Source organism: Aptenodytes patagonicus, chromosome 1 (genome assembly GCF_965638725.1).
Source record: "Aptenodytes patagonicus chromosome 1, bAptPat1.pri.cur, whole genome shotgun sequence".
In the NCBI taxonomy this organism is placed as follows: Eukaryota; Metazoa; Chordata; class Aves; order Sphenisciformes; family Spheniscidae; genus Aptenodytes; species Aptenodytes patagonicus.
In genome coordinates, this window is record NC_134949.1 from 53,382,263 (window position 1) to 53,395,761 (window position 13,499).

Genomic DNA, 13,499 nt, shown 5'->3' on the forward strand with positions numbered 1-13,499 from the left:
CCTCTTGAGGGACAAGAGGCCTTGCAGAGGGATCTAGATAGATTGGAGCATTGGGCAATGATTAATGGGATGAAATTTAACAAGTCTTTTCCAACCTCAATGATTCTATGATTCTATGATTCTAAGTCCAAATGCCAGATTCTGTACCTAGGACGGGGTAACACTGGGCACAAGTAGAAACTGGGAGACGAGTGACTGACGAGAGCAGCCCTGCAGAAAGGGACCTGGGGGTGCTGGTTGACAGCAGGCTCAGTATGAGTCAGCAGCGTGCCCTGGCAGCCAGGATGGCAAACCGCATCCTGGGGTGCATCAAGCACAGTATAACCAGCCGGTCAAAAGAGGTGATTATCCCGCTGTGTTCAGCATTGGTGCGGCCTCACCTTGAGTGCGGTGTGCAGTTCTGGGCCCCACAATTTAAGATGGATGTGAAGGTCCTTGAATGCGTTCAGAGGAGGGCAACAAAGCTGGTGAAAGAGCTGGAAGGCATGTCCTATGAGGAGTGACTAAGGACTGTGGGTTTGTCTAGTCTGGAGAAAAGGAGGCTGAGGGGTGACCTCATTGCTCTCTACAGCTTCCTGAGGAGGAGAACTGGAGAGGGAGGTGCTGATCTCTTCTCCCTGGTATCCAGTGATAGGACGTGTGGCAATGGTTCAAAGCTGCGCCAGGGGAGGTTTAGACTGGACATTAGGAAGCGTTTCTTTACCGAGAGGGTGGTCAAACACTGGAATGGGCTTCCTACAGAGGTCATCGATGCCCCAAGCCTGTCAGTGAGGTATTTGGACAATGCCCTTTATAACATGCTTTAGCTTTTGGTCAGCCCTGAAGTGGTCAGGCAATTGGACTAGATGATCGTTGTAGGTCCCTTCCAACTGAAATAGTGTCTTCTATTCTAATAATTCTATTTGCAGTTTCTGATTGCCTTTTAAGCAGCTTTCTCATTTTTAAGTTAAATGCAACTATAACAGACTATTTTTCTTTCAGTCAAATTCAGCATCTCTTAGGAAGAACAACAGATCACTATTAGCAGAGTGATCTTTGCCAGACTGGACTAGAAGAAGCTTTTTCAGAATTATATCTTAAACCAGGTCTTGTGTGCTACAAAAGTCAAGATTTGCTTTGTACCCCCATCCCTTCTCTGACTAGCTGTATCAAAGAGCAGTCCTTTGCATTAAAACAACAAGCTTAGCCTTCTATACCCAGAATTTTCATACCTGATCGAGTAAGATGCAGGAAGCAGGAAATTGCCTAAGTTTTTAACTGGAGACAATTGTACCGAAGCATATTAAACACCTAATGTATTTCCTGTGCTTTTCTTTTTCCCCTTAAGTAGACTCTGTTGTGGAACTCATGCTCTGAACTTAAATTTGTATTTCTTGTAGGAACTCCATGATCTTATGTTTTCTCTAGATTGGATTAAAGCTAAAACAGAATTGGTAGGGCCTGCTCATCTGATTCATGAATATGTAGAATATAGTTCAATCCTGGATCAAAAGGTATGATACTAAAAGGTAAACGATCAGTCCGTTCCAAATATATTTTTCCATGTTTAATTGCATTTTGTTGGATGTATGCATATATGAGAGATATGTAGAAAGCTTAGAAAACTGAAACATAAAAACAGTACTAAGTTTAACTTGAAGAAGAGAAAAATGAAGAAAACTTAGTTTTCAGTTTCAGTTTTAGTTGTAACTTCAGTGTGTGCCCAAGTAATTGACCATGGAACTCAATTAACTGAGGTGAACAACAATAACTAATGGTGGGTACCTATGGTACTCTGCTTTTGAGGAGGAGTAGAATTTTGTTGGCCGCTTGGAATAGTCTTTCTGATATTCTACACTGACTGCTTATTAAGTAAATCACTGTTGCCAGTATCCTTTATTTGAAAATTAAGGATAATATGCTTTTCTGAATAGGATAATGAAATATTTCAGGCTATCGTATGTACTTGCTAATAGAACTAAATAGCAAAATAGAACTAAGTGTTTCTGTAAGAATGTTAGCTGTATAGAAATTTTAAAAAGCAAAGGGCACTTAACATAAAAAGTGGATTTATTTCTTATCAAATATTATCTGCTCTGTACATAGAATGGCACAGTACGTGAGAACTTCCAGGAATTTCTGTCTTTAAATGGGCACCTTCTTGGACGGCAACCATTTCCTGACATTATACAGCTGGGTCTTTGCCAACCAGAGACATCAGAGGTGTATCAACAAGCCAAGCTACATGCTCAAAGAGAAACAGGAGCATTTTATTTGGAATGGATGTAAGTAGCTGCAGTCCATCTGCTGATAGGCTGATCCCTTGATCTAAGAAAATAATTTAATGTACAATACAATGTATGTCTGATATAAGGACCTGTTTAAGAACTGCTCTGTTTTTTCTGGGGAAAGAAAGTGAAATAATTTTCAAGAACTTGTGGGAGGAGGGGAACTCTGGATATGTAAGGCCACAAATTAGTAATAATTACATAGAAATAAATAGAGGAATATATTTACCTCTGTACACGACTATTCCTTTTAAATAACTATACAAAGATTAAAATAAGATACTTTGAAACTTCTCTAAATACTTTTTTTAAAAAAAGAAGTTAGAATTCTAGTGCAAATATTGGGTATGTTACAGTATGTTTTTAGGTTTTCTAGTAAAATGTACGCTTCAAAAAGGAGAGCATTTGTGTTAAGTTGCAAAGTTTTTGAAAGTAGCGAGATGGGAAATCCTAAAAGGCTTTGTGATCTCTACCCAATCTTGAAATTTCTCCTATTTAAATAATTTGTTGCGGTTTTCATATTTTTGGAAGTTGTTTAAGGAAAACGTATACATATCTAAACATTTCTCCAGTGTAGTCCAGTAGTCATCTGACCATGTAACTGTCTCTGTTAGATTCTTCTGTTTGATGTTTCTGTTCTGCAGTACTTGGTAGTTAAAAACCAGAATCACTCTATGTCAGGTAGTTATGGTAATAAACAGGCAGGTTAATCCAGGCATACTTGAATTCAGGTCTTCTCTTTGAATATTTGGTTATTTCATTTTGCATAGCTAACAGAATTCTAACAAAAACGCTTGGAAGTTGCACAATTCAGAATAGTCAATCTTCCGGTAGTTCAGGACTTTCACCTTGGATGTGGGAGACTTATGCTGAAGAACACGACTGAAATCAACGGAACAGACACAGATGTTTTTGTCTCCCATCCTAGGGCAAGGTTCTAAAAACGGTTTGTAGGATATGTAGGTGAATACACTGCTCTCTTGACCAGCAATTTTAGCTTACTTAAAATATGCAAAAAAACCCTAATGTTAGCTTAGATGAGTCAGTATTTAGAATGAAAGCAATTTTTCACTGCAAAAGCGTAGCTGCTTTGTTTGAGATGTTTTACCCATTATTTAAATGCTAAGCCTGAAGATTGAAACTGCTAATGATAAAAATTTGAAGTACATTGATTCATTTTGATTCTAGAAAAAAATTGATCTTGTAACAATCTATTCATCACCAAAAATCATCTTATTACAGTGACAGCTTTCTGTATTAAGATCTGGCTAAACAGGATGATTATGATTGCTACTAATTCTAAGTTTTTGTTAAAGTGAGGCAAGAGTCATCTAAGGTGTTAGATTCTGTACTTAATCTCTGATTGAAATGCAGTGATAGTCATAGATTTTATTTAAATATCTAGTGATAAGAGTTGAGTCATTGCTGTGGAAAAATTAAGTAAAGTTACTAAGATCTAAATAAATTTACAAATGTTTTTGAGTAAGCTTGAAAAGGAGCCTGCAGGAGAACAAGAATTCTCAGGAAGAAATTCGTATTTGGAAATAGCGCGTATCAGATCATAAAAATGTCATGAGGAGGGCTGCGTCTTGCAGTGCAACAGCCTTGCCCATGAAGTATCACGTTAATTTCTCATGCACATATTATCTTTCTTGATCTCTAAGCTGTAATATTGGAGGGCGAAAAAATCTCAAAGTGAATGTTGGAATTTGTGTTTCCCTTACTACTTCAGTGTAAAGGCTGAGGTGAGGTATAGTGGGTTGGTTGGTTGGCTTGTTATAAAGCTTGCTGCTCAAGATGTGTGAAAAAGTGTTATCTTTTATAGAGGATTTTGAATAATAAGAAGGCACTAGGAAATGCTACTCATCTAAAATCAACTGTCTTACCCTGTAGAAATAAAAAATCCTTGAAAAACCTCTACCGTCTGGTTGTTCGTCCACATAGAGACGCAGTTTACCATGCCTGCTTTTCTAAGGATAGACAAAGAATAGCATCGTGTGGAGCTGATAAAACGCTTCAGGTAAGATACCTACGCATGAGTGAAAAGAGATGCTGTGTACTGTTTTCATAACATTTGTTAATAGTCCTGTTGCTTTTCTTTTGCTGTTATATGGAGATATTAGGGATCTAGAACATATTGGAGACAAATGATTTAGAAGGATGTATTATCACGCAAACATCAAGTTGCATGTTTAGAATAGTAAGTATTATCTTCTAGTTCAAAAGCTAAACTGTGTGATTTTAGGGTTTATACCCTCACCGGTGTAATACATGAATGTGAGATGCCTTTTGATGATATGGAAAAGCTCACAGCCTAAGTAATGTACCCCAGCATATTTAATACTTGCTTGCAAAAATGTTATTTCCAGTCACAGTAGACCTTCTACAGAACTGAGAAACAGTAAAACATTTTAGTTATAGCTTTACTATTTCCATGGGATGGTAATGGACATTATGCTACTTTTGGTGCTTAATTAGTAAATTGTCTTATGCAAAAGAAATAAATCTGGGGAGAAAAATGAACCCCTGAAGTTGAGGACAGTATTAGATTGGAAATGGGCCCAAAGTGCTTAGGAAGTGGATTAGGGGAGACAGAGAGGAAAGTGACTAATATAAATTTGCCAGCAGTCTGCCTGGAGGGGAGCCAGCCAGCTCTCAAGAAAACTAGCAATCAGCCAGCCAGTAACCTGGTAAAGTATCCATATTCCAGACAGCCAAAGGTAAGGGAAAAGAACAACTTTTCTGCAAGCCTTTGGTATTGTTTTGGATGCTTGATAAGTTGAGTACTAAAGTAATAATATTAGTGGTGCTTAGTTGCTGTTCATTTGGCTACTTAATGTGTTGTTATTGTGTTTTTATTTATTTATTTTATTTGCTGGCTTCTACAATATTATGATCATGGCATCCACTTAAGGAGATGCCTGGTGGATGTACTCCTTTTACGCTGTGCTGAAGTTACTGTGCTGGGCTTCTGTACTTAATGGCCTCATTATTGAGACTGCAGATTGCTTATTTTTCCTCTTCATTTTCCACCCCAAAAAAGTAAGATCTGTGGATTGCAGTTGCATTTAAACTAAACTTTTGTTGAAGAAGTAATAGGAAAATTAGCAATAATATTTTTTTCATTGTTTAACTTTGAACTTATTCATGTTTATTCTAATAGTGGCCTAAGCTTTTCAGTTTTCAAGGCTACTTCTACTGGTTCTGTAAAATAAAAAAAACAATGATTGCTAGATTAGGAACAGATACTCTGCAGTATTTACTGTAAATGTAGATTTCCTGTTACTTCAGTATTTATGTTCTTATTTGAACAAATACCAGCTATTTCATTGTCATTGATATTCCCATTCAATGAAAAAGTGAAGGAAAAAACGGGGACTTCACAATTGTAGTATCCTGAACGCTGCTGTAAAGAACACCTTGTGATTTGTTTTAATAATGAAGAATATGTAACCTAAGGAGGAAAGGGAGACCTGATTTCTGCCCCCGGCTCCTCCCCCTCCGCCCTCCCCCCGTAAAGTTAAATCCCAGAATTTTGGGAAATTGTTTCACATGTGGCACTTTTGCCCAACTCTCCTTTTATTGCCTATGACTAGCTCAAGACTGAGACTTTTGTCATCCTGTATGACTTTTCACTACTACTATTTTCTTGTTTGTTCCCCAAATTGTCAATTGCTGCTGAAATTCTTACTTTCCACAGAAGGATATCATATCTATATATTAAAAAAAAACCCAAACCTGGAATGTGTAGTTGTATGAATAGTTGAGATTTTGTTAATAGATACAGTGTTTTGCAATTACTATAAAAAATACTGAGAAAGGACATGGATTGAGGCTTAAAGAGTGAGGGTGGGAAAAGTCATTAACGAAACACACATTGCATACAGAAATCTTTTTTAAAATCAGTTTCCACTATTTCTCTCCCTAACAATTTCTATCATCTTTACAAAATTGAAGCTCAAATTAAATATTTTTATAATTATTATGTTAATTTACCTGAAATTATAAATGCTTTCAAAAGTAAACCAATTTTATGAAGAGCTTATATAGAGAGAGCAGTTTGAAAGAAAACAAACTTATATTTGTGTTTTAAAATTGTATGCGAGTTCTAAGATTTTATTGTTTATTGTTTTAGGTGTTTAAAGCAGAAAGTGGAGAGAGACTCGTGGAGATAAGTGCCCATGATGATGAAATACTTTGTTGCACTTTCTCTGCAGATGGTGAATTTGTAGCAACTTGTTCAGCTGATAAAAAAGTGAAGGTAAGGAAATGGAGAGCAGGCAATTTTTTTTCAAATTAATAATTCTAATTTAAGTTTTAACCAACTCGGGCAGAGCAGATTCTTAAGACTAAAGGTTTTTTTTAACTGCCTTAAATCTTATATGGATAATTCACTACTTAACAAACAGAAAAGCCCCACTTGTTACATAACGTAAAAGGTGCTTAATGTTAACATCATACTTACAGAATTGTCTCTTACCTTATTTGTATTATCAGATGATTCTTTTTAAGTAGAACATAATGTGTGAGTCCTATCCTATCCATAACATGAGATGAATGTATCCATAATTTTTTTTTCCTGTTTTTTTTTTGTTACATGTGAATTATTTGGAATTTTTAATTCCTCAGTATTGTAGCAAAACCTATGTGAGATTCCAGTATTTATCAGATGCTAATCTGAATTATGACCTTTCCCCCATAACTTCTTGTTTCTAATTGTAAATATATATGCTTTCCCTTTATCTTCAAAACATTTTTGAGGTGTTACTAAATTCTTAATAGGGCTTTTAGGGCTTTATCTGTATTTCAGCATAGTTTACAGATTTTTTTAAATGAAGTACTTTAAATATATTTAAAAGTCTTTTTCATCCTTCAATTCTGTCTAGATCTGGAATTCAAGAACAGGCCAGTGTAGGTGTGTATATGAAGAACACTCGGAGCAGGTCAATTGCTGCCAGTTCAGTAACAGAAGTGGTCAGTATCTCTTAGCTACCTGCTCAAATGACACTTTCATCAAAGTAAGTGGAAAAGGTTGAGACTATTCTCATGCTGCTTATCATAACAAGATAATCATTGATGTACAAATACATTTAAACACTATAAATTAAGGTTTTTTTAATGGGCGTGGTAGAAGAGAGATGGCGACAGATTAAGAGTACTGACTACAGCTCTGTAAACTGATTTCAACAAGGCAGAACAGGAGTGTTTATGTTCAGCGAAGGAGAATGGGCAAGTCCTCTGTTGGTAGGGCATGAAGGTGAGGGCTTTGGCAAGACTTTTAAAGTGTGGGATGGGAATGGGAGAGTATGGGAGTGAAATACCTGATTACAAACAGCATAAGAAAAATGAAGGCAGAAATTTAGGATTGAAAACATTAATAATGTAAAAAAACTGGATGCTGAAAGATTGGGGGGAAAAAAAAGCATTATGGAAGTGTAGCAGGTACATTTTTTGATTAAATTGATTGGGCATAGTAAAGAAATGAAGGTAGAAGCCAACAAAATGACAGTAATCAAAGCAAGAGGTTTGTCAGGTTAACCAGCTGGCACTGTTCAGATTGGGAGGCAGTATGTATACACAGGAAGAGCAGAAACCGGGCAACTGAAGTCTGCATCTGAGGAAAGGGGGAAAACGGAAGAATCAAGTAAGACCTAGACTGTGGCAAATAAGAGTGCAATTTCACAGTACAACTAAGCAAATCATATAGTTAACTGGCACTGAAGATGATGGTCCTACTGCCCTGGCTGTATATTCTTGCCTTTGTTGCAGTGCATGTGCTGATCTTACTCTGCAGTGGTATGGTTCAAGGAGCCAACTCAGCAAAAACCTCTTTTTGGTGGGATTGGTTTTCTGCTCGTTTAGTTCCCTGTAGTGGCTCCATTGCCCAGTTCCAGTGCAAGAGAACTGTTGGGAGTAGACAGCAGGAGTGAGATTGTTAGTGGGGGGGACAACTCTCTCTTCCAGCTGCAGCTAGCAGGATGTGAGGTATTTTAATTATAATGTGAAGCCTCATCTGAAGAGTTCTTGCAAGAGCTTGTTTGTGTAAACTGGAGGTAAAATACAGTTACGATCTGACATCAAGGTGGAAAGAAGATGTCTCAGGAGATACATTTGCCGTCTGAGACTGACACCTTGGAACAGATAGATTTAGAAGGGACTTGTTTAAAATGACAATTTTTATACTGTAAATATGGTTAAGATTTTAGACAGTTTGACACTTTCTTGAGTAATGAATAACAGAACTGAAGTATGCACAATAATCAAAAGGGCCTGATTTTTTTTCAGAGAACACCATAGAAGTGACTGTTCTTGTTTTGAGCTCTCACTTGAACAGTCAAATGTGGGGGTTTTTTGGGGGGTTTTTTTGTTTTGTTTTTTTTATGTAGGAGAAAGGGAAGAAATTTGGAAATGGAGAAAGGAATTGTGGGCTATAGGCTTGGAAAACAGTGTGAGAGGGGTGGAGAGGAGGAGCCCTAAACAAAAAAACATATGGAACGTTCTTTGAACTTTGTTAGTAGTGATGTGGCAAGGATGATATTCAGAACGTCCACGACTAACCTGAGAGATTTCATTTTTGTTATTATGTGTAAGCTACATAATTCTGGACTTCGAAGTTGAAAGGGAGAGAGACAAGAGGAAGCTTCTTCCTCAGTCTGAGGAAACTTTCAGTAACTTTATGCTGTTCAAGGGCCTTGTCTGCACTGTACAGAAAGTTTCACTAGTTCTATGTAATTCTGATGTTAATGGTTTTCATGCACGTTAGCAGATGGAGGTAAATTGTGGGGTAGCCCAGGGCATAGCATCAAGTCCATGAGCATGGGGGTAAAACTAAGAAAAAAAAAATTGAGGTTTTGGTTGCCAGTGCATGATTTTGAGAAGAACATGAACAATTTGTCTTTGAATAATTCGTGAATGTTATTATTTTTATATGTTTATTTCTAATGCAGCTTTGGGATTTGAACAAAAAGTATTGTAGAAATACGATGATGGGTCATGTAAATTCCGTCAATCACTGTAGATTTTCACCAAATGATGAATATGTTGCTAGCTGCTCAACAGATGGAACAGTAAAGGTACACAGCGTATTTTTAAATCAACTGTTTGTTTTGATGATGGATTTTTTTTTTAATAAAACGCAAAATATGTATAAGAAAACTTTTTGTCTGCATGGTCAGCTTTAATGAATTAAATCCTGAAGCAGTTCATTATTGGTCCCATTTTTAATGCAAGGTTTTGAAATGGCTTGTCCACTACCAGGGGAAAAAAAGTTGGGTGCCTGTAGTTGTAAATAAATCCTAGCTAGCCTCATTTTGAATCCTTTACTTATCATCTTTTTTTTTCTTTCCGTAATGTACTTTAAGAAAACTTGGGGTAGGTGAAACTTTTTTTTTAAAAAAGAAGTAATAAATTATTAAATTAATTGAAAGTTCTGTCATCTCTGAAAATGAGTATCAGTAGACATAAAAGTTAAAAGAATTTCTATGTGCCATTTTTCATGTATGCACTAGAAGAGAATTGAGAGGTTTATGTTTTGCTTTTCCTCAGAATGTAAGTATTCTTTTTATTGCCTTTGGTTGCAACAGAACTATGCTATTTCAGAATTGCAATTCTTAAAACAGTTATCTTTCTGTAGAGTTGCTAAATCAGGAAAGAAGGGTCGCTGTAGCTGTTGTCATTCAGAAGTAAAATTGTGGTGGAGGGAACAGAAATATTCAGTAGACTTTTGGCAGGTGCCTCGATAAAATTAGGGTGCAAAGTTAGATGTATACCAGATTTCTCATGGTGGGTGACTTTTAATAGAGTTGCAGAGCAGATAATATTTTTGTTTTTATTCTTTTGTTAGGAGACAGTCTTGTAGTTGGAATGATGAGGGGAAAAAACCCAGGGAGAGGGTTCTGCTACAGTGTAATCCTCTTTTTTTGTTGGTTTTTTTTTTTGTTTGGGGGTCTTTTTTTCTTTGGTTTTGTTTTGTTTTTTGTTTTGTTCTAAGCTGTCTGGGCTTGTGAATAGTCTAATGCTATTTCTTGACCAGGGAAAGTAGCAAAGGCTTTTTTGTATTCTACCCCTGCCTCCCTTCTTCCCTAGAAGTGATTAGGAGTTAGCTCTCCCCTGCTGTATTCTGTATCCACATCAGTAAAAAGAAGTTTCGTGTGTTTCCTTTACTTTTTCTTGCAGCTTTGGGAAGCATGCTCAGCAAATGAACTGAAAAGTATCGAGATAAAAGATTTCTTCAAAAATGCAGATGACCAACCAGATGATGTGGAGGTTTTAGTAAAATGTTGCTCTTGGTCCAGAAATGGTGACATGATTTTGGTAGTAGCCAAAAATAAGCTTTTGGTAAGTACCTCACTTTAATAATTTTCTTGAAGTAGTATAGAATCATAGAATGTTTTGGGTTGCAAGGGACCTTAAAGATCATCTAGATAGAAATTATGATTAAAGATAAAATTCTAGGTCATTAAGATGTTTCAGATATAAGGTGCATGGTTTCAAGCGTGTGTAAAGTAAAAATATGTGGGCAACAAACTTGTTGACTGAGAGAAATACCTTCTAAATTCAAGAAGATACACTGTTGACCATATAAGCTATTTGTCTATAGTGAAGTCATACAAACTGGGTCCTAACTGTTGTAATTATGTGTTCACAGCTTTTTGATGTTAAAACGTGTGATTTGTTAACGCAAGTCATTGTAAGTCATCACAGTACAATCCAATACTGTGACTTCTGTCCTGGTGATGAGTTAGTAGCAGTTGCTTTGTCTCACTGTTCTGTTGAGGTAAGTGATTGTCTTTGCTACAGTATACCAGGGAAGACTACTTGTAATATAAAATGTTACATTTGTCTTAATAGGTTCTTGTATGCAGAGGTAAAACAAATGTAGCTATTTTAGCAGGCTTTCAATGTGCTTCATTCTTTTTAATCTTTGCTTGCTTCTGAAGTGTAAAACATCAATTGGGAAACAACGTTTTAAAGATATATGTTCATTTTGGACAACAGAACTCACGTTTATATAAAAAGACTAGGCTCCTAAATTTCTTTAAAGTTACTGTTGTCACTCAGGAGTATAGGCCTTCCCATTGCCTAACTCAAACAAAACCCCCTCTCCTATATGCTGCTACAGAACATGGCAACTCACTAAAAAGGAGTAAAACAGCTGGAATGACTTTGGGACTAGCACAGCTAGAGTAAGCCTGTACAAGTATCAGTTTTGGGGCTGAGTTTTTTTTTGTTGTTTGGGGGGTTTTTTTGGTTTTGCAATCTACATGGTCAGTTGAACTTGTATGGTTTTTTTAATATATATACTGTGAGTGTGTTTTTTCTTTTTTCTTTCCCCCTCATCTTTTAAAATTATAGCAGTCAAAGAGGCTGCTGATTCAATTTCCCTGACCATCAAAATGTGATAAGCAGGCACAATTCTTGTTACATCTGATTTCAGAGTGAGAAGTAAGAAAATACTAGAAGAAATAGTAATTAAGTATACTACTTGTTTTGCACTATTTTCCCTGTAAATGCAATCTAAATCCATTTGAGTTCTTCTTTCATATTTTTGTTGTAGTTATGGAATATTAAATCTTTATCAAAAGTAGCATATTGCAGGGGACACATGAGCTGGGTTCACTGTGTGGCATTTTCGCCAGATGGATCTTTATTTCTGACATCATCTGATGACCAGACAATACGCGTAAGATGACATCTTTCTTTTTTGAAAAAATGTGAATTTATATATGTATTATCAAATTATTCATTTAAGGAATTGTTTATTATAAAATTATATAATATATAATGTTTATATTATATATGATATATATTTAGTATTTATGTGTGTTTATAGCCAATATAAATTTAAATATTTTTTATAAAATTATAAAGTTATTTAGATATACAGTAAAATGAGCTGGCTTTTTTACTTTGTTTACTGTATATCTAAATATACTGTTTATCTATATGACTTTTTTAAGTCCAGTGGCTGTTCAAGAGTAATTGTAACCTTCTATTTTGTTTTAGATTTTATCTGAATCAGGAATTGTGAAGTTTTTTGAGGATCCTAGCAGACTTGATATTACTTTCATTGTTAGATATATCTGCATGTAATTGCACAGCCTCCCTGAGTAAATAAAAATAGCACAAGCATAATTTTCACTGATTTTAAAAAATCAGTGTTACTTGCAAGTTTGCGAGACTTTGGTTTACAGGTACTCTTACTCAGCAAGTTTTATATCTTGTCCTTTAATAAAACTAATGAAATACTATGTTCTTTAACAGATTTGGGAAACAAAGAAGGTGTGCAAGTCTTCTGATGCTGTGCTAAAAAGTGAACTGGATGTTGTATTTCACAATGGTGAAGTGATGATTTTAGCAATTTACAATCAGAAGCATTTACAAGTAAGCTGTATTTCTGAATACGTTAGTACATTTGAATGTTACCTGCAAATCTCAGTAGGAAACGGAGGAAGCACTGAAAGAACTGCTTGTTCATGGCTTTCAACAGTTGAACCTGTAGCAGGTGACTCTTAATGTATGATAACACTTTTATATCTAGAAACTCTGCCTAGTTTAGTAAGCAAAAAATGAAGTTTGAGGGGAGATCTCCACACTGATGTCAAAAGTGAAGCTGGATGCAGAGGAACAAAACTCTTTTCACTACTGGGGAGGCTGTGGGCCCTCCAAGCGGCTTAGCTGTGCACAGCAACGTGTAATGTGTGCAGCACATATAGACTGGGTGTTCCACAGCACATGTACGTAATGCATCAGAACTACTGTGTAATAGCTGAAGGAATCATCTCAAATTTGGGGAATTAAAGGTGTGAGCCCAGGTCTGCCTATAGCCTTAGGAAAGCATCTTTTATGTCCTAAAGAAAATATTAGTAGTGAATACACTCTTATTACTGTGGACTGCTCCACCAAGTAGTAAGTACACCAACATCCAAAATACATTTTTCCATTCCATGCTATCGTTTTTTTATCATGATTCTTTAGTACATCAAATAAAGTCAGTTGGTAGGATTTTCTTTGAAGTGAAGGCAATACAGTTCATTCAGATTATGCTTCTACTTGATTGTAACTGTTTAAAAGCGGAAGCACTTTCATATTTGTTGCAGAATGCTGCTTACACAAAACGATTGCGTGTTAACCCACAAAATGGGCAACGCCATATCTTTGGCCATGAGGTAGCTATTTCAGATGTTTAGCCTAAAGCAGCATCTCAACAGGAATGAACCTTTGTTCTGGACT

The 13,499-nt window shown here is 36.1% G+C and overlaps 1 protein-coding gene across 3 annotated transcripts in view; it reads left to right on the forward strand.

The window, feature by feature from the left end:
* The window catches only part of APAF1 (apoptotic peptidase activating factor 1), a 42,627-nt gene that overhangs the window by 14,366 nt on the left and 14,762 nt on the right, over positions 1–13,499 (forward strand). For 2 of the 3 annotated variants that reach the window (XM_076335242.1, XM_076335250.1), the window contains 10 exons: positions 1,380–1,493; positions 2,086–2,264; positions 4,161–4,287; positions 6,403–6,528; positions 7,154–7,285; positions 9,215–9,340; positions 10,443–10,604; positions 10,915–11,043; positions 11,824–11,949; positions 12,531–12,650. In XM_076335242.1, the coding sequence (XP_076191357.1) occupies positions 1,380–1,493; positions 2,086–2,264; positions 4,161–4,287; positions 6,403–6,528; positions 7,154–7,285; positions 9,215–9,340; positions 10,443–10,604; positions 10,915–11,043; positions 11,824–11,949; positions 12,531–12,650 (1,341 nt within the window). Of the gene's footprint in view, positions 1–1,379; positions 1,494–2,085; positions 2,265–4,160; positions 4,288–6,402; positions 6,529–7,153; positions 7,286–9,214; positions 9,341–10,442; positions 10,605–10,914; positions 11,044–11,823; positions 11,950–12,530; positions 12,651–13,499 lie in introns of those variants that run through there. The other variant, XM_076335258.1, reaches the window with a different exon arrangement.